The sequence below is a fragment of the Numenius arquata genome, chromosome 2 (genome assembly GCF_964106895.1).
Source record: "Numenius arquata chromosome 2, bNumArq3.hap1.1, whole genome shotgun sequence".
Taxonomy (NCBI): domain Eukaryota; kingdom Metazoa; phylum Chordata; class Aves; order Charadriiformes; family Scolopacidae; genus Numenius; species Numenius arquata.
Genome location: NC_133577.1, coordinates 17,352,366 through 17,373,737, shown reverse-complemented (window position 1 = coordinate 17,373,737; position 21,372 = coordinate 17,352,366). Strand labels below are relative to the sequence as shown.

Below are 21,372 nucleotides of genomic sequence, written 5' to 3'. Positions count from 1 at the left end.
ATTTGAGGATTTCCCTTGTTTTCTGGGGGAAATCTGTCAGCAAGTTTCAAGATTTGATGCTACTTCAAGTGATTTGGCCATGTGACGAAGATTTCTAATTCATTACTTCTGTTCATAGGCTCACACAGGAGAGTAACATTTTCTACAGAGCAAATTGGGAGGGATGGTTTATTTTTCAGCATGTCAGTCTTTGTATGTTCTCTTGAATTCTGCAACCACGAGAAACATAGCAAGAGAAAAGTACATGGATAATTCACTCTAGGAGATGGTATTTAGTACGATATAGCCGTCACATTAGAGATTTATATAGTAATTAATTCCTTCCCATATCCAATAATGCTTCCTTCATAACTAGCACTGGCCAATCAGGTTTGCAGATACAAAATATACTTACAAAATAAATTAAGAATTATATTATTGACAAAAATACAATGCCTTTCTAAAAATATCCTTAAATACAAAAAACCTAAATTAATTTTTAAGAACTCACTTTTTTAAAGGTAGCTTTCAAGAGTAGATCTTATAGTCTTTTCTTATAAAAACTAGATGAAGTTTGCAAACTCTTAAAAGGGAGGCAGTATTTTCACTAAATCTCCTTCCCCAGGCTATTTTTTTAAAAAAATAATATGATGGAATATGCAAAAATCTGACTACTATATTAATATTCACAAATACAGCTATGTAATTAAGTTTATTCACATATTGCCAACCGTACACTTCGCTTTAAAACACAGCATCTATAGCCAATTTGGTATGTCAGGTGAAGCATGCTGAAATTTCAATACTCGGAAATTTTAATGTCTGCTATCACTCCCCAGTTATAGGAAGTCTGTATTTTAAAATCCTGTCCAAAAATATCAACTATACAAGTTCTATTTACCTATTTACAGTTTAAAACTCCATAATAGTAGGGCTCATTTACATGTTAAATGTCTCTCCAGCCAAAAGGTAGAAGGAATTCAGGACACGTACTACAATGTTTTTAAAAAAAGAAACCTTCATAAATCAAGCATTTAAGACAATATCACCCTTTTATTTCTACAGAACCTAAACGACAAAACTCTCTACATTAGAATAGATCTTATCTCAAAAGCTGGCAATCTAAACATTCAAAGGAGCTACAGGTAGAATAAGAAAAAGTGTGGTGACAGTATTACAGCAGATTATGAAAACAAGAGGCATCAAATGAAGTTTGAAAGCGACAGAGTCACAAGCTCTGGGAAGTCCGAGATTTTTAACTGGCAGACATTAGCTTTCTATTTTAATTGTTATGTGCTACATATGTATGAATAGAACGTATTAGGTGGCTGATCAGATAAAGAAAAGAGAGGCTTTTCTAAAGAAAGAATCAAAAGAAATAATATTTATAGGAAAAAAAGAGTACTGTTAAGTGCACATTTCAAAATCGCAGTGGAGATGCCGGTGCAACTTCAGCAGTAGTAACCAGAGGTCAAGGGAAATAACTAGAAAATAAACCTTCAAAAATAAATTACTTCCAGGAGTTACCACCATATAGTAAGCATATAGTAAGAACACAACAAATAAGAGTAAGAGAGACATGAGCTTTCCCCTCTGTTAACAAATAAAACTATGCATCTGAAATTACACCACCTTTCAAAAGCTTACCTTCTTTTTGTCCCTCATTGAGCCCTTCCCTCGGACCATTATCTTGCATCCTGTTTCTGCCTCGAGCTGTTTAGCTGTTAGTCCTCTGGGCCCAAGGATTCTTCCAACAAAGTTAAACTGGAAAAAAAGCCACAACATTATTTCTATAAATACAAGTACACAAATTTAATTTAAAATTTAACAAGATGTATTTCTGTCTCTAAAATAACAAGTGTTTTCAGAACACTATACTAAATACCTGAGGTTAAAGAATGAGGTAAGCACTATTTTCATATGTTAGATACCGATGTGACCCCTACTTTGGGGGATACGGGTTTCAGGTGAAAACAGGTTTTAAGTTAACATCCAGTACTCTAGGGCAGTGGTAGTCCTAATTTCCTCCTCTTTAAGTCTTATGAGCTCTTACAGAAACTAGAAACCACCCTCCCTCTCCACTAACATGACCAGACATGATCATTAGTAGGCCAACAATGCGCATCACATCATGGAAACACGCAGGTTCCATGTGGTGGGACTAATGGGGTGCCAGATGCAGGTCCAGTCCCGTAACGGCAGAGGGCCTTCGGAAAAGGCCCCAAAGCCCACTATTCCTTTGCTCTGTGCCAACAGCTAAGTAGCCTGCAGAAAACATTACTTTTCATGCTTCTGTGCTCTTCTGGTGGGCTTGATCTGGACAGCACGCTGCTGGCTTGCCACCCACACCTACAGAAACACTTCTTTATCTACCTGTGCCACAGCATTTCCTTCAGGAAAAAAAAAAAAACACAACTGAGGCTTGTTACATATTCACTTTAAGTTTCATGGGCAACAGTTCTGGAAAACATTGTATTTGCCATATATATATAATATGTGTGTGTCTATCTGTATATACACACATGATGAAAGCATGTCTTTTTTTTAAGTTGTATCCTTTACTCAAATGTGTGTACAAATAGAGCAAGTACTTTATGTTTAGTTGGCTAACTTCAGTATCAGCAGACTACCCCCTGCCTACACTTAACACAGTAATACTGCTGTTTAGTCATACATAACATTATTTCCTAGTTATTTTCCAGGTTTTTTTCCCTTTCATTATTTTCAATCACACACTCTGGAAATTATGACATAAATAAAAAAAGCACTAAGTGAAGGCAGCATCAAGAACATACAGCAGTACTCTGTGACAACGACAGTGCACAGATGAAGCACCAGGCTCAAAGGATACATAAACCTAGAAATTTCAGACTGAAGATTAAATTCAAACAGAATTTAAGAACAGAAACTCTGCAGTGAGGACAGAAGTCTGGATATTTAGATCCTGGTAAACAAAGCTATTCAATGAAATTATGAAGGAGTTGTCAGCTTTCATTTCCTCAGCTAATTAAAATTGGGTTTGAGTACTACAACTCAACCTGTTTGAAATCCTTATAAAACTGCAAAGACCAGAAATTATTTAGGAGCAAGCAGAAATCATGAACACAAGCAAATTAAAGCTCTTCAACAAAAATAATCATGTTTCACAATGGCTAAACTGTTCATAGGGAAGATACACTTCCAAAATTATTTAATATTCCAAGCTCAAAAAACAAAGACAAATTATGAAGTCTGAATCAACTGTCGGGGGAAAAAAAATAAAGATTAAAGGCACTTGTGAACACATACACAAACTGTGAATCACAGGAAATTAAGGAATATTCACTAAGACTGAATAAAGCAATGAACCAGCTACAAGTGATAAAGTTCAGCCTTGAAATACTACCAAAATCCTGCATTTGTTACACGTTTCATGCTTAATACCAAAATCATACCACTATCTTAAATAAACAGCATCTTAATTGCCTTTCTCCACAACCACACTTCCTGCACACTAACTCTTTAGATATCTACCCCATTCTACTGATATAGCTAAAATAATATTGCAAACATTACTTTAAACCAGTCTTCTCGCCAACAGACAAGGTGACTATCATTACATTCTCTCTCCCAAGAAAAACAGCAGCCTCTAATACTTTATTAACTTGGATCATGATTGAAAAAAATAATCAAATTCTAAGATAAGATTATTTGGATAAAAAAATTAAATAGAACAATTTATGATACTAAGCAAAAAAGCAGGAATTTGTATATTTGTATTACTCTCAAGTTTGCAACTTTATTCCTGTTGTCTGAGCACTATTTAGAATTGTAGGCTTCCAGTTGAGAAATTGCTGACTTAAACTGCAATACGTTCTGTTACATGTTAAGCCAGTTTCTTTTCCAGCTGCTCCCAGAATATTCTCCTTCTAAAGAGCCTTCATAAATTGTTCCAAGGTAGCCTAACCCCATCTTTTCTTTCCAAACTGTATGCATTAGCACCTTGAACCTTTCTGTATTCTTTCTAAAACTCCAACCCTTTTTGTTACCCCTCTTGGGCCCTCCAGTTTGTTAATTTTTTAAAGCAGGATCCATGGAAAAGGCAGTACTTCAACTGAGATCTCAACAAGGTTAAGTTGTTGAGAACAATTATATCTTACAAGCTGCATTCCTATTATCACATCCCAGCTGCTCTTCCTCCCCAAAAAATTCAGTTCTTACATTTGGTTCAACATTTGTTGACCCCCAGATACTCTTCACCATTACTTGTACCTTACCAGTTTTCCCCAGTTTTGCATTTTATGCATTTTATGCCCCCCTACAACAACATATTGCTCTACATTCGTGTAACGAATTCCACATTGTTGACTTCAGGCACACTAATTTCAAGAGAGTTGTGAATTTTAATTCCATCTTTAAAAGCATTTAGTATGACTTAATTGTTTTCTAAGTGTACTTTTTATCCCACCAAGTTATTCTTGAACGTGTTAAGAGATTCAAGCTGCCTGAGAGCTCTGCAGGACCCCACCTAAGGTGCAGTCTTAACTGAGTCATCAGTAATCAATTATCATAGGTTAAGCCAATTACTGCTTTAACAAATGATTTCCAAGCTTTTGTACGGATGGCTGTCAATATTCAGTTCCCTTAGACTGCCATCTCAAAGTCCTAGCTGAGAACTCCATAGGAAAAAACAATTCTGACTCTTGTGAAGGGACTAGGTAGAGAGAGTAGTGACCAGCCGACCACAACTCAGGAGCACAGTGTAGACTAAGCCTTCTAGTTGGACAGTCTCAAAAGTTTTATCAGAATCCAGTTGTATCAGAGGCTACTGCTTCTCTTACCTGCCAGAGCCAGCTAGACTATCAAACAGAATTATTGGAACCAGATACACCTGACAAATTCAAAAGATCATTTTTTAAAATCATATTTAACTCAGTATTTCTCATGCTCTTTGTTCCATACTCTCACTCAACCACACTCTTCATCGCTTTGTGTATCCCTACAAGTAACACACCTGTGTTCAGGAAGACAGCTTCTTTTAACATTTGTACAGAGCCAAAACTAGGAATATTTCCCTATAATTTCTTACAGCTTTTCTTACTCTGCACTTGTCTAATCATCTAGGATTCACCTTACCTCCAGTGAATTGCTAGAAAATAAACTGCAGTGGTTCACAAATCAGTTTGACCAATTTAAGACCACATTACTTTGAATGTATCCAACTCATGCATTTTGGAATTAGAGAATATGTTAACAATTAAGTAGAAGTGACCCATGCGAAGTTTAACTGCATCTACCATCAACAATACAGAAAAAGCAATCAAATACTTCATCTTCCTTCATCAATTTAGTCTCTTCTTTCACAACATTAATGTATCTCTATACTCAATAGATTTTTGTCTAACATTTTCACTCACATTATTTCACAATTATTTTCCTGTTTTTTTTAGAAGAGCTGAACTAAGTTTGTTCTTTTTTTTTTGAGTTCTCAAATCTTCCTATACAAACTCAAAATTAGAACTGAAGAACCAACCTCCAGAAGAACATGTTTGTGACATACATAAACACAAAAGCATTCTATGCACCACCTAGAATCCTTTACATTTTAAGAACAATGGAGGGAACCAGGAAGTATCCAACACTAACAATATTCATAAAAAGCCAGGAATTAACAGTATCTAGTGGAGCTCAGGTGCTGAAGTTGGGGTTTTTTTGCTGAAGTTCCAACCAGATAAACCGTATTGCTCTCCCTCTCTGCCCGTTTCTCTGCATCGCCATTCCTGTTCCCTCAGCTTGCTAACTTTACAAGCCTCAAGTTTCCAGCATGTACAAAAACCACAAGCAAGATCCTGCAGTAAGGTATTTGTTGCCTTTCCTTGAGAAATGCTCAAAATACACACTCTTAAGAAAAGAGACAGACAGCATATATTGGGAGAATCTGTACATGAGGATCTTTGTTACTGTGTTTAAGCAGAAACAACGTAATTTTGTTACAACGTAATTAAACAACGTAATAAGCAGAAACGTATTAGGAAAAAAAGTTGCTCTAAACCCTATTGTTTGCACCTACTCTGGGATATTAATGATTACTCTGCAGCAACTGACGCTCCCAAGAACTGACAAAATTTCTATCTGGTGTTCTACCTAACAACTCCACTGCATCAGAAATTCCTTGATAAAACCAGCTGGTATTCCTGATGCACAGAACAACTATTTCCCAAGCAGACCAGGTGCTTCTACAGTCCTATGTCTCATCATTCCCTACACCCACAACAAAAGTAGTAAAGGAAAATAAGTCTATGCAGAACACTCAAAGCTACTGATTAATAAGAGATTGCAAAGAAGTGTCTGATTTTTACAGTGCATGGGAAATGCAGTGTTTAAGAAAATTTCCATGCAAGTTAAAATCTGAGGAACTTGGGGGGAGTCCAGTAGTACTAGATTTCATACTATTACTGAAAGTTTTGTATTTTGTATTTTCCTTTGAAATCTGAAAGTAAGATATGGCAAGTTCTAATTTATCTGATGAAAAAAATTTTCTTTCCTTCATTACGGGAGAAGAATTTGAAAAAAAAATATCTTCTTTCATTAAAATATCCAAATCTATCAAGAAAGCATTTGGTTAAACAATTATTTAGCTCAATTAAAAACTAATTTATTCTACCATCTTATTAACAAATGCTCCAATGATTTACTATACATTGAATTTGCAGAGCTAGTTACTTATCGCTGGAAAAAAGTCAAAACAAGCTATTCTTAAAGTCTGTTTCAACTTAAGGAAATTAAAAAAAAAAAAAAGTCTTAGCTTACATATTTCTCAGATACAATGCATATCTGAGTACAAGCGTTTAAGACAGCCTAAACGTTGTTTTAAGGAAAATCTCAGTAGTTCTTCCTATCAAAAGCAAAAGATGCTGTAGGCTTCATGTTGACTTTAACTAAGAATACTTTAAGACATAATAATAAACATTTAAATTGAGCAAAATTCTAAAGATACAAAAGAGAGCCCTTTCTTTACCAATAATCCACAAGAAATGCTTTGCAATGTGTCTAAATTTCTAGTAATCTAGCATTTGGTCTCACCTTATGATCTCCAGTTTAGAAAAAAATCTCATAAATTCTGTAAATTCCTTGAAATAAACACTGCGATTACTACAACTGGGTACTTGTAACCATAGATGTCCACTGTTGATGATGATATTTAATTCTTTACTGCCTGTAGAGATCTGCTTCAGTAGAGTTATGCCATACATGAAAACATGTTCTCCATTTTGAGACTGCCTTTACATATGAATTCCTACCCCCGCTTTTTTTTTAACCCTAACAGGTCACAAAAACTTCAGACTTCTACATCAGTTAGAAAACAGCTTAGCCCTTCTTTCATTCATATTTTTTCACGTTACAGTATTTTATTCTACAGCCCAGTTAAGTATTAGATATAACTCTGCCAGCTGTAAGTGGATTTTCAGAGACAGAAAACTGTACCAAATATTCACCCTTCCCAAACCCAAGTCACCTTCCAGATTGATACTAAAAAACATTAAGCAAAATAAAGCATCGTAAAAATGTGGTTCAAAATGTACTGGTGTTTTAGTTTACTTTTTAAAAATATGGAGAGCAGCCTTTCCTGCTCACTTAATTTTCGTATGCTTTTCCCCACCAAATAAAAAGCAGCTGAAGACCAAGATTGCATGGTTCAGTGGTTCAAATATGTCAAGGTTAAGAAGTAACTGAAAATTGGGCATTGTAACGGAGAACATCTGGTAATTTTATTTTAAGTAGCAATGTTGACATTCAGTTTAGCCATTTTGGAGGGAACCTTCTATGTCTTCAGATCACAATAGTCCTATTCCAAGATAGGAGATAACTGACAGAGTTACAAGCTAAAGTGCTAACTGTGGAAATGAAGTGATGAAGAGACACGAAGAAACCGCAACAAGAAGAGAAAGGCATTCAAACCATGGCATGATGAATGTGTATGACACTCACAAAGTTGTTTGTTAAATGTGAGTGCTCTTTGTGAGCAAGATTAACATTACCCTTAAGTACTGATAAATTCCTTAAAGTTACAATTAAAATGGAGTACTTATTTTCATGCATGGTTTTCATGAAGGAAAGCAGTTAATGCATTTAATTGAAACATATTTATATGCAAACTTAAATTGGAAATACTACCATAGAAGATATAGAATAGCACTACGCTGACAAAACATGTCATAAATACTCAGAAGAGGAGGCTCTGAACCCAACAAAAGCTTTCACTGACCTACCAAAATTAGCAAATCATTATTGTTCTCTTTTTAAAGGAACACTGTTTTATGATGCTGGTGATACATAAAATATTTCTTCATTTATTAGAAACAGCTTGAATTGCTTTAAGCCGAGTTTTAGATAATCATAAACAACATCAGATATGGCTGATTAGATGTTTTAACAGCCTGTAACTTGAAACAAGAATAAAACCACTTGAGGTACTGGAAAACAAAATATAGCATATTAAAACTTAAGAAGGTAAGATTGTATACTTTCAGTTAGGTAGTTTTGTGTTTAATAAAGAAAACAAAACTCGTAGTATAACATTACAGATAGGTAGCTTTGACATTACTTTCTCAGAAACTTAACCTGAAAGAGTTTATAGGAAAATAGAAATAACTTAAATGGGCAATTTACCCTACCTTACACTGAATATGCTTTCTAACAGTAACATTTCCCAGTATTTATTCAATTAATGTATCATGACCAAACACCCATTTTCACAATGACAACTTTGTCACAAAGTTGGTTTTGTTGTTTGTTTTTACAGGAAAAGGTGTAGTGATGTATATTTATATACATATATATACACACACAAGGACACTTCATAGATTACTTTTAAGAGAACTAACATGTACACCTAAGGTTGTTGGTTTTTTTTCCTTACTCAAAATGACCATGAATAAATTTGTCACCAACAGTAAGGTAACAGCAGGAATCATTTAAAGACATAGTCTTTCAGTTCACATTTACACTCTTCTACCATTTTCTCAGTCAAAATATTTTCTCGAAATACCTCAAACTATTGCCACCACCTCATCCAGTACAGAAGATGATACCACTATCATGTATAGGTATAGGTGGCTATTAAGGAAACGGAAAGTCTCTTTTTCCACGAATGCCTTCCTAAGTATTTCCAGTGATTCAACGCTGCTCACCAAAACAGACAACAGCTATACAGATTTTGTTGAAAAAGAGCGTAGTAAGAACTACTACCAAACAAAAACAAGCACATCATATATACAGCTTACTCAGTGACCACACCATAGATTAACAGAAAACAAAGAATGAAAAGTTGGCATACACAGCCACTTGTACACATTTAAGAAATAAAGTGGGAAAAGTATAACATTTCAGGAATAAAATAATTTTGAAATTGCAAATCTTTCATTAATAAATCTTTCATTTCATTAGCATGCATTTTCAGGATTAAATATGCTCCAGTGGAATTTGCCAAATGTTTTGCATAGTTAAGAAAAACAAGACTATCTGATGAGATTTTACAGGGAGTGGGAGGTGGCTGACAAAGCAGATGGTATTATCATTGTCAATACAGTGAACACAGACAATAGTAACCATACACAGAAGTTAATTTTTACATACAAACTAGCTTTAGGTTTAGTTAAGACTGCTAGTGACAACAGAGAAGTTGATCCTGAAGGTTCTTCCAAATACACATACTGGTAATAAAAGAGAGTCTGCAGATAGCAATGCATGAGTAACATTCCCTCCATCCCTTAATACAGTGTGTTTTCTAAGCGAAATAACCAAGTAAATGCCAAAGTACATATGTAGTGAATACCAGCATGACACGTATAATCTGCTTATGTCAAATATATCCACTTATATCTGCTGGGTGTATCTGACATACACCATTCTAATACTATAATCAAAGCTAGATGAGAACTATAGAAGCATTTAAGCGATGAAGTAGTAAATTAGAAATGTTGTGCTGTAAGAAACTTATGCATGTAAGTTATCATGAAATAATCTCTTCATCACACACAAAAATAAACCCATTAATGTATTGGGAAACAAAACAGAATTATCCATACTCAGAAAGTCACTATCTGTTGTATTTGCGATGAGGTACTTCTGTGCTGGATAAACAAAACCAAAACCTCTAGCACACCATTTGAAATATCTTTGAGATTACTTCCACTGTGAGAAATTTAATCCCTGACGTTAAATAACGGGTCATTACAGCTAAAAGTACTTAAAGTAGTTCAAATTCTCTAAAATTTCAGTTGAAAAAGAAAACAGCAGAATTTTTATCACTGATGAAAAAAGGAGATAATAAAAATATTTTTCTTTTTCTTAGTTTAGTAAATGGCCAAGCATCATTATGAGAGCACAGGTAATTCACTAAGATGGGTTCCATCTTTATTTAGTTCATTGTGTAAACAATGTTTTAAACACAGATAATGGGGGGTTTTTGGTTGGATTTTTTTTTTTTTTTGGTTCCTAATTCAGTTACCATAATCACTTTTCAAGGCAGAGAGTAACTCATCTTGTCATGGGCCAGAATTGGTAATTATTGTGGGAGTAAGACAAGCTTAGTCTAGTTCAAAAACTTGTATAAGTAAAGTACTTATTAATGCAAGAATAAAGATATGAACAAAATTGTAATATATGACTAAAACATACAGTATTTTTACAGCAGAAGAACAAAACATTCAGTGGTTAAGTCTGTCATATATTATACAAAAATATCAGCATCCGAAAGAAGATGAAATTAACACATTAGTGCCGAGGTTTTGTGTATTACACATTCAGAGGTTATGATGAAGAACTCAGCTAGTAACAAAGAGTAAATGAGCTCTCTCCATACAAGTACCTACATCTATTACTCCTTCCCAGAGCTACATTTAACCTAGATAATACACAATGCAGTTATTGTAGCAGTAATTTTCGTAACATTTTCAGTTCCTTTAAATTAGATTATTTAAAAAAAAAAAAAAAATTAAGCATAACTTAAGTCAATTGCAACAGTATAGATTCCATGTGACCTCCAGAAAGGACAAAGATCTCCAGAAAGTTTTTCGGTTCCACTAGTGAGCACTGTTTGAAGCTGGAGGGAACATCTGAAATCTCAGCTCTGAGTATGGTTTTTTTTTACGTTGCACGGCATGCGTGAGTCAGTCCTCCTCCAGGCTGTTTAACCTCTAACTCACCTCATCTAGAAAGCTAGTAAAACAGCAACAGTACAAATCAGACACTGAATAGTTAACGTTATGTTCAGAATTAAAATCTCTGGAATGAACACGCACATGCAGCAAGCCAGTTGGCTGACCAAAACTGAGCATAATATTTAGCATTTGTTGGCCTGTTAGTAAACAGATCTTGCCTATATAGAGACTGCACACAGTCTTTTAATAAGAATTGGTACAGGTTTTTTAATGTTTTCCAGTAAAGCTTTAATAATAAGACAGTAAAGAATCTGTGATGAACTGTAACACCTCGTTCTCCCTGTGAGATTAAAAATTGCACCCTTCCCTCTTGAACATCAGCAATACATGCTTTCATGGTTTCAAGGATGGATTACCATAAGAAACAGTTTGGTCTACCTTAAGAACTGCTCGTTTATTACCGTTTCTTACTAGTGAAGTTCTCCGAGTAATATTAAAGCAGATCATACAATTATTAAGAACCTTTAGGAACTTTTAATACTAACAATTAGGATTTGTTTTTTTTAATTTAGATTTTTCTTTTTCACTTAAGAAAGTAATTCTATTAATTACTAGAATCACAAGTAGTATATTTTCCAAAGGGTAACTCTGAGCCCTACTCAACTATAAAGTTCTCGCTAGTACCTATATTCATGCACCGTAACATTATTTAACAAATTAAAAACTGCTTCAAATTCGAGTGCCATTATGCAACACATGAAGGACGCCCAGGTGATCAGGCCCAGCCAGCACGGGTTCATGAGGGGCAGGTCCTGCTTGACAAACCTGATCTCCTTCTATGACAAAGTGACTCGCTTGGTGGATGAAGGAAAGGCTGTGGATGTTATTTACCTAGACTTTAGCAAGGCCTTTGATACAGTGTCCCACAGTATTCTCCTGGAGAAACTGGATGCTCATGGCTTAGATGGGTACACTCTCCGCTGGGTTAAAAACTGGCTGGAGGGCCGGGCCCAGAGAGTGGTGGTGAATGGAGTGAAGTCCAGTTGGCGACCGGACACGAGTGGTGTCCCACAGGGCTCGGTACTGGGGCCGGTTCTCTTCAACATCTTTATCAATGATCTGGACGAGGGGATCGAATGCACCCTCAGCAAATTTGCAGATGACACCAAGTTGGGTAGGAGTGTTGATCTGCTGGAGGGTAGAGAGGCTTTGCAGAGGGACCTAGACAGGCTGGCTGGCTGGGCTGAGACCAATGGGATGAGGTTCAATAAGGCCAAGTGCCGGGTCCTGCACTTGGGTCACAACAACCCCAGGCAGCGCTACAGGCTTGGGGCAGAGTGGCTGGAGAGCTGCCTGGCAGAAAAGGACCTGGGGGTGTTGGTCGACTGTCGGCTGAACATGAGCCAGCAGTGTGCCCAGGTGGCCAAGAAGGCCAACAGCATCCTGGCCTGTATCAAGAACAGTGTGGTGATTAGGACCTGAGAGGTGATCGTCCCCCTGTACTCAGCACTGGTGAGACCCCACCTCGAGTACTGTGTCCAGTTTTGGGCCCCCTACCACAGGAAAGACATTGAGGTGCTGGAGCAGGTCCAGAGAAGGGCAACGAAGCTGGTGAGGGGTCTGAAGCACAAGTCTTACGAGGAGAGGCTGAGGGAGCTGGGGTTGTTCAGTCTGGGGAAGAGGAGACTGAGGGGAGACCTTATTGCTCTCTACAAGTACCTGAAAGGAGGCTGTAGAGAGGCGGGGGTCGGTCTCTTCTCCCAAGTTACAGATGATAGGACAAGGGGTAATGGCCTCAAGTTACGCCAGGGGAAGTTCAGGTTAGATATTAGGAAATATTTCTTTACTGAAAGGGTTGTCAGGCATTGGAATGGGCTGCCCAGGGAGGTGGTTGAGGCACCATCCCTGGAGGTATTCAAGAGAGGAGTTGACATGGTGCTCGGGGATATGGATTAGTGTTGGGTGGTGTGGTGGTGTGTGTGTGGGTTGTGTGTGGTGTGTTGTGTGTGGGTTTTTTTTGTTTGGTTTTTTTTTTTTCCATTGGTTGGACTAGATGATCTTAAAGGGTCCCTTCCAACCTAGGTGATTCTGTGATTCTGTGAAATTGTGTTCTGGAATATGTCAAAATAAACAGCACACCATATAATTTCAGATAGAAAATTGAGGTTGCTTTAACTGAGTGATACATTTTAATAAATATATTGCTTGCTTCAATAAAAACAGAATTGTTTTTATGAAGCAGTACTGTACAGTTAAAGCCCCAAGACAGCACAGCAACATTAAAGAACATAACCATCTTAAAATAAAAATATCAACTTATTCAGTTTAAAGACACCACAATTCTGCAAGGTCAGTTTTAATGTTGACTTGCCAATTACCACATTATTTACATTCATTTCTGACTGAGCAGAATATCAGCCACTGGTGATCACTGAAAAAGCTCAGAATCTTTTTCTGATCACTGCAGCTGTAAACTAGACAAACCAGATTATCCATGTGATATCAATAAAATATAGTTTTTACTGAGCAGACTGCATCCTAATGCTTAAAGTGTTCCTTTAAAAAAAAGCAAAAAATAAAAATGCATTTAAAAGTATAGCTGGGATTTAGAATGAATTACTAAATCCTTTAAATCCACATTATTCACCTCTAATAACCTTTGTGCTGAAGGCTTTGAGAGCTTGTTTAACTGACAAACAGCTTTACAAACCCCATGTAAATACAATGGATCAGATCTATAAAAGAGGAAGGGGGGGGGAAAAAAAACCCAGGCTAGCTTTCCAGGTCACTTTAATAATGGTAATAGAGCTTTCTTTTTTAAAGAAAAAAGAAATCCTAGAACACAGATTAAAAAAAAAAAAAGGGTGGGGGGTGGGGGAGTAACACACTGAAGTATACAATTTTTTTTTATCCAAATTTTTAAATTGCATTTTATAAGACACCCTAAGTAAATTATCAAGTATTCAGATTAAATATTTGGTGTTTCATTCAAATGTTTGGGTTTTTTTTTAATAAAATGTTATCATGATAGCTAGAAATTTATCTAAATAACACTTAATTTTTAGCACAGAAAATCTAATGCACCTTAGCAGTAACTAAGCCTAGTTAACAGAACGCATTACAACTAGACAGAGAAGACAATATTCAGTTTCCTTTGAACTAGGTACCGTACCAAAATGCAGCCATAGGAATTCAGGATGTAGTAATTTGTATATATCCAAAAATCAAAATCTTCAAAACAAACTTCTCTTGTTGGCTACTGTACCACTGTAATTTTCATCCACATATTCAATGACAAAATATAACACAGTCTTCCCAGAAAATCTATTTTCAGCTCATCTGGGCAGAAGATTCCCCCGGATTTTTTAAACACAATGCATACATGCGTTATCGAAAGTGGAAAAGGTGAAAAATATATTTTTATATGTTAACACAAAGATAGTATCTTTAATCTCAAGGGCACTGTTTTGCCAGATTAGCTGCTAAAGAGCTAACATAATTTGTTCACAAATTCTTTGGCTATTTTGAAGGTCATTCTATCCTAATCTACTACATTTGAAAAATTACCACATCTAACCAATATTCAGTTTTCTAAAAGTTAACTCACGACATAAAGATTTATGCCAAGACATTTACCATTTAGTTAAAAATTAAGTGATTACTAAGGAGTTTTACTGTCCTAGGATTATATAAGGATTTTTTTTCCCTTTTTCATTTTTCTGTAGCAAGATTACACCACCATCATGTAATTTTGGCATTAGATAACGCAACCTTCAGACAGAAAGTAGAAAGCAATCAAAACAAACCAAAAGGCACATCTTTTTTTTTTTTTTTGTGAAAACGAACAATATATACCACCGCCATAATTATCTTCCATTGTATTGTCACTCAGGAAACTTTAACACACTGCAGAAGTTGCACTGCTTAAGCTGCTTTAAATGGAAGGAGCAGAAGTCAGATAAATGGACCACAAAGTCTGAGAGAATTAATTTAAGAATGAGTCTTAAATTACTGACCTCTAACACAAAAAGCAGAAGCACACAGCCTTTATACTTTTACTGTACAGAATTAAATAATCACTTGGGAAAAAGCCAATATTATAAACAACCAGCGCTTGCATTAGATAGGTAGAAGGAATAAGTTTATTTAACTACCTGCAATTTTGCTGATATTTATTCTGCTATTTTTTGTATAATGTATCTCATAGGTAATATTTGCATTGACCTAAAGAACTTCTAAAATTCAAAATGGAGAACCCCAAAGTGCTGCTGTGCTAATTCAAAAGGTAACCAGCACTTCATAAACAGTATCATGTACCAAATGCAAGAGATGATTTTCAAATGGCTATATAGCTCCATAGCCATAAATCTCTATACAGAGGTATATAAAAAAAATAAACCTGACTAAACAAAATAAATCAAATTCCCTGAGGAAAGCTCAAATCTCTCTAATCTCTTTTACTAAAGGCCTGAAAACCGTATCTGGTGCATCATCATGCTACGTACAGTCCACCTGAACTTTCGCGTACCTATTTTAGTACTCCCTTGTGACAAGATAAACACATACAAAACCAATAAATGAATTCAAGACCGTCTCAAATTGATAGAAAACCACTCTGATAGTACTATCGTAACAAGGAGAAGCCGCTCCTATCATGGGAAAAAAACAGCTCTTAACAGTAAGGCAAATGAGACTCATCTATCATTACTGCAGTCTTCTAAAAGCTGCCACTAAGCTTCTGGGCTACAGCTTCCTTCTAGAAACACTCCAGCAAACTGTAAGGAAGGGGGCATACCAGCTCCTCCTAAGAGGAGGGCATATGGAATTTCCTGATCTCTTCCCACCCACCATGTCAGACTCCGCCGCTGCACAAGGAGCCTGTTCACATTTAAGATCAAAAAAATGGCAAAGTCCTCTCCACTGAAGGCTTTTAGGCTGGAGTAGTTTCACTCTCTTTAGTCCATAGCTTCTTTCAGGGAAAGGCCGAGTCCGTTCCTTCTCACCAGCTAAACTCAGCAGACGACTGTCCCTAAGTTGCCCCACCAACACACACACTTATTACAGACATGGAAAGGCTTGCTTGTTACTAGTTTACCTATTGAGGAGTCATAAATGAGGTTTTGCTTTTTACTTGTCTTCGGGTCAACTGACAGCATAATCAAGTTTGGGTTCAAGAAGTAAACAAGTTCTTGAGAAGATACAGTAGAAACCTCAATCAACGAGAAGCAGCAAACAATATCAAGTAGGGTTAATCTTCCAACGAAGGCACTCATTTCAGGCTTACATTCTTACTGCACATAAAGGAACTAGATGTAGTTGTAAGTTACATACCAAATATGAGGCTTTTAAGCAATTAAACACTGATTTTTCCAACCATTAACTTTCATTTTGAAAACGTATCAAATATAAATTAACACTTAAACCACGATACTTTTCTACATCTCTAATAAATGGGGGGATTAAGATATATAAAGTTTATACCATTTGAGAGCATTCATGCTTACAGAAATAAAACATTTTTTTCTAAATTATGTATAAACCGCAAGATACTGAATCAAGTATCAAAATGTTTCCAAAGCGTCCCATTAAGGAGTGAGAAAACATCAAAAGAATGTTAATGTAAAATCATCTAACGAACTGCTTGAATCAAAAGTAAACAAGTTAATTTTTAAAATAACTTTCTTTGGACAGCAAATGAAGTATTCACGTGGTTTTGTACTGAACAAACCATGGAAAACTGTGAAGCTTTAGACTAGTTTTATGAAAGTATTGATATAAAATTAAGAATTTTATGTTACTAATAAAAGCACTCTTTCAAAGTTTGTCCTTCCAAACTGTTTAACCTTCTCTGTCATTAGCGCTGACTGATAAGCCACCAGCTGTTTTTTTTCTTCCTCCTGCTACAATGCATTCTTTTCCTTTTTAAGGCTAGTATACCCAAGCAACAAACAGCAGGACTTAAGCCAGCTGCTAGAATGTCACAAACATATATATTTAGCTCCCATCTCATTTATTGCCATCTCTCAGTGTCAGCCATTTAATGTCCCTTTTGCTCCAGTCTACTGACATTCCTCACTGAGCTGACAACGCTGCGGGCGGGATCAGCAGCCAGGAGGTACAAGAACACACAGGGACAAAGCAGAGACCTTATCAGTTACCACAGACAAAAGCCATGCCTTGTCAAACCCGCTCAAGGTGAAAAACATTTTGGGGTTTGCTCCCCCTCCCCCCCATTTCTGGTCTCATTTTCACTGCTTATAAACTGTGTAGCTGTTCATATAAATATTAACTTTAGATATTTAGTGAAACAGCGATTTGTTCTTTTAACATGTTTAATTAGCGTTATTCTGTCTTCACCTAATAGGACAGAAATCCTCCCATTTGTACTATATTAATTTGTATTATTTGCTTCACCTCTGCTTTGTCAATACTTTTCATACATACTAATAAAAACCATGCATTAAAGTAACATTTGCTTTCCATTTAAGATTGTTTTAGACATTAACCTTTTTCCTCATGCCACAAGTTGAAAGAAATTCTTAAAAGGGCAGTTTCAATTCCATTTCAAGTAACTATAAAATAATAGCCCTCAAAATGAATTTTATGCTACATGTTCTGTTCATGTAAAAACACTAATCTAATTACTGTCATATTTTGGAAATAATTGGATTTTAAATTGCTTAGAATTATCAACGTAAGTGAGAAAGCTGTAAAGATAGACAAATTAACAATTTCATGGTTTTAAAATAGGAATCTCTGTTATCATTAGAGGCCCATTTGTAATGATTTAAAGGCCCACAGTACAGCTTGGTAGTTCCCTCCTTTAAGTGGTCATAAAAACCTTTAAACAGTAATTGAAAGATTGTTAACAGAAACTCTTTCAGGAAATCAGATCCCGTGAACAATCTAATAGTAGGCATGCTTAAGTGAGATAGTGAATAATCTGTTTCATCCTATTCACTAAGATGAGGTTTTCAGAACAGTGACAAGACATCAGTTTCAATAACACCAGGAGATGAGTAAAAATTATTCAATTCCATGCTCTACTTGGGAATCGTGACACATTTATCTGGAGAATTAACAAGTTGTGCTGTGTGTAAATCGGTCTCCAAAACCTAATTGTAGGTTCCAGCAGTGCCCTCTAAGCCTCACAGTTTACATCATTAAACTCATATTCCAGTAACAAAGGATCCTCAGGATATACAGTCCAACAACTGATTTCCATAATAATACCTTTTAATTAGATGTGACTACATGTGACATTACCCAGGGCACTTCAAGTTGGCAATTTTTCTGTAGAATATTTCCAATTCTCAGTAATTAGAAGTGAGAAAGATATGTTTAAATTGGAGCACCACTGTAGATGGCGATACTGTTGTTACAAATACTTTGTAGAAATTGAAATACTTAACGGGACACCAGTCCCTTTTTAAAAATTATCAGAGAAATGCAGTCACTTTTCCTCCCGCAAAAAGGAAGAGCTGGCTGAGCAGAAACAGCCTTTGAGTTTATACTTAAGTTTATGCAAAGAAGAGGTGCTCAGCAACCACTTCCTTTCATCTTGTTAGTTACTGGAACTTTAGACAAAGTTCTGCATCCCTGTCAGGCAACAGATTTTATGCTGAATTATTCAGTGTTCTATAATTCTCAGTTCCAAAAATAAATTTATTAGTCACCTTGAAAGGTGGGAGGAAACAAAGATATTACACACTCCCAAATCAGAAAACTAACTTAAAGTTGTATTATATCAATAGTAATTACTATTTTTCCTCCACAGTAGCACCCTCTTTGACAAGCAAAGTTTAAAAAAAACAAAAGTTTTTTTAAAAAGTAAAGCAACACATGAAGCGACAGAGCAACTACACTCATGAGAAAGATGCATAGTATTGTTTCGTGGATAAAGGGTGGGTAAAGGTAGGCACTACCAATAACAGGTGTGATGAAAGTTTCCACATTCAACCAAGATATTTGGGGAAAAAAAAAGCATTTTATAAAATTTCTGAAGTGAGTGAAAAATTATGGTATTTAACCTTCCTAAACATGAATGTTTTCCAAATGTTTTCCATTCATGTGACTGATTTTAATTACCTAATTTAGCTGACTAAATTGTAATTTATAACCACAAGCAATATTAGATAATTTTTGCTTTGCTCCTTTACTTTTACACACAACTGCAATCTGATTCATAGAATTAAAGCTTTAAAGTAGAAACAAACTCCAATTTACATGAATTTATGGGGGGTGAAATCAGAGTTCTTGTCTAGTTTGAACCAAATCAACTTCTGAAATACCTATTTATATCTTTAAATATATCGAGAAGGCCCCAAGTACTTCAACAATCACAGCTACAAAAACACAGGACTTAAACACAGAATGATAATGCTTAGCCATAGGGGCTTTGTACATCGCAATCAATTTCCACATACATAGTTTGCAGTGCATTAGATTCATTAGGAGTTGATTTACCAAACTAGGTCTAGAATTTCATGCCATGAAAATACCGTAACACATCACAGAAAGTAATTTTAAATTGTTTCATCAAAACAAAAGCAATCCTCCTCCCAAAAATTTAGAGCAAAAGCCAGTAGGGTTATATAATTGGTAGTTTGCTATTCTACTACAAACTCCAGGTGACGTGCTTCAATCAAATGTAAAAGAAAAAAAGACTAGTAACTTTCAATGTCTACTTGCTGTTGTCCAATTATTTCTTCTAAAAGAAAAATCATAAATAGGTTTTTTAATGTTTAGTCTCAATTTAAAGTGACAAATTGAACAATTCCATTCACCTTCTGAAAAGGCTGTTAAAAATGTGTTCAATATACCAATTCTGGCAGCTTTAGATGTAAGTCTGCAAAATTCAAGCCTAGAACTGCAGGATAAAAGGTCAGAAATGCAGAAGATATTTCAAATTATAGGCCTCCGAATATGTCCTGTAGTAGTTTAAGGTCTAATCCACCTTATTTACTTTAAATGACTTCTGCTAAAAGCTGTTACATTACGAAACCTTAACTCTCTGCTCTATCTGCAAGAAGGTAATACATGAAAAGACAAATGAGGCAAAACTGAAAAGTGCCTGAAACACCTTTGAAAGCCCAACTAGTCGGGAGCATTTAAGGGTAGAAGTCGCATAACATATGCGCTACAGGGTTATGCGCTTCAGCCAGCATCAAGGACTACAAAGCAGCAGTATCACAGTCTAGGATTACAGTAATAATAGCACCTTTGCATATAAAATCATATTGAATCTATTATCCTAAACATTTGCAATTACAACACTACTAAAATAGCAGCACATCACAATTCCTACATTCAGGCTTCATTTCTAACTAGCTTTTGCCCAGGGGCTTTTAAAATAAGGAGACAGACAGACATTACCCCATTCAACAGTTCTGTGATGACCACCACCACAGTCATTGCAACAGAAGAGGAACTACCTAATTTAACCAAAGGAAAAAAGACATAAGAAAGCTACCATAAAGCTCCAAGATGCACTTCAGGTTCGTGTGCCAATCTACCTGCCTGTAGTAACATGTATCTCTATATCCTAAGTTATCTTCCAGCCCTATTTATGGTACAAAGCCACAGTTCCAGGTCTCTCTCTTGTTCAGCTTGCTCATCGGCTGACTCCCTAAAGAAATGGAAATCTTTCAGAAAGACTCACAAGCCCCTGTTTACAACTTTCCCGGTCTCAAGGACAACATTTGCACTTATAGAAGAAAAAAAAAATAATAATATGCAAAATATTACTTTGGCCAAACTAATTTGAAAAAAATCTAAAAAGATCAAAGTTGAAGAAATACTACTTTAGTATTCATGCTGAGTGAGAGCAACTCTGCTTTACTTGTAATGCAAGTGACATTCACTTTAAAAACAAAAGTAATCAAATACAGTCAAATGAGTTCAAACTGTAAAATTCAAACAATTAGGTTAAAGAGTATGACCCAGAATTTTAATATGTTAATTTGAATACTATATTAATTATCATCAGTACTTAAAATACATTAACAAGATAACAATTGGTTGTTTCCACTAATCACAATAAACTTAGAACAGCAATAGAGAGATACCTGTTCCATGCAGCATTCGTATTTGTAGATCAAGTATACTTGGTGGGAAAAAAAAATAATCTGAGAAACTGCTGCATGTTTAAGACAACTGTAAATCGTAACTCAAGTTGACAATCTTCCCAGAGCAAGCAGTCCCTGTAACACTTACAACAGGGGAAAGCCCTCAGTGTCCTTTGACACTAAAG

At 35.7% G+C, this 21,372-nt stretch overlaps 1 protein-coding gene across 9 annotated transcripts in view; it reads right to left on the bottom strand.

Moving 5' to 3' along the window:
* Positions 1-21,372, bottom strand: part of QKI (QKI, KH domain containing RNA binding) — a 166,796-nt gene that overhangs the window by 98,389 nt on the left and 47,035 nt on the right. For all 9 annotated transcript variants that reach the window (XM_074144454.1, XM_074144453.1, XM_074144457.1 and 6 more), the window contains exon 3: positions 1,627-1,743. In XM_074144454.1, the coding sequence (XP_074000555.1) occupies positions 1,627-1,743 (117 nt within the window). The remainder of the gene's footprint in view (positions 1-1,626; positions 1,744-21,372) is intronic.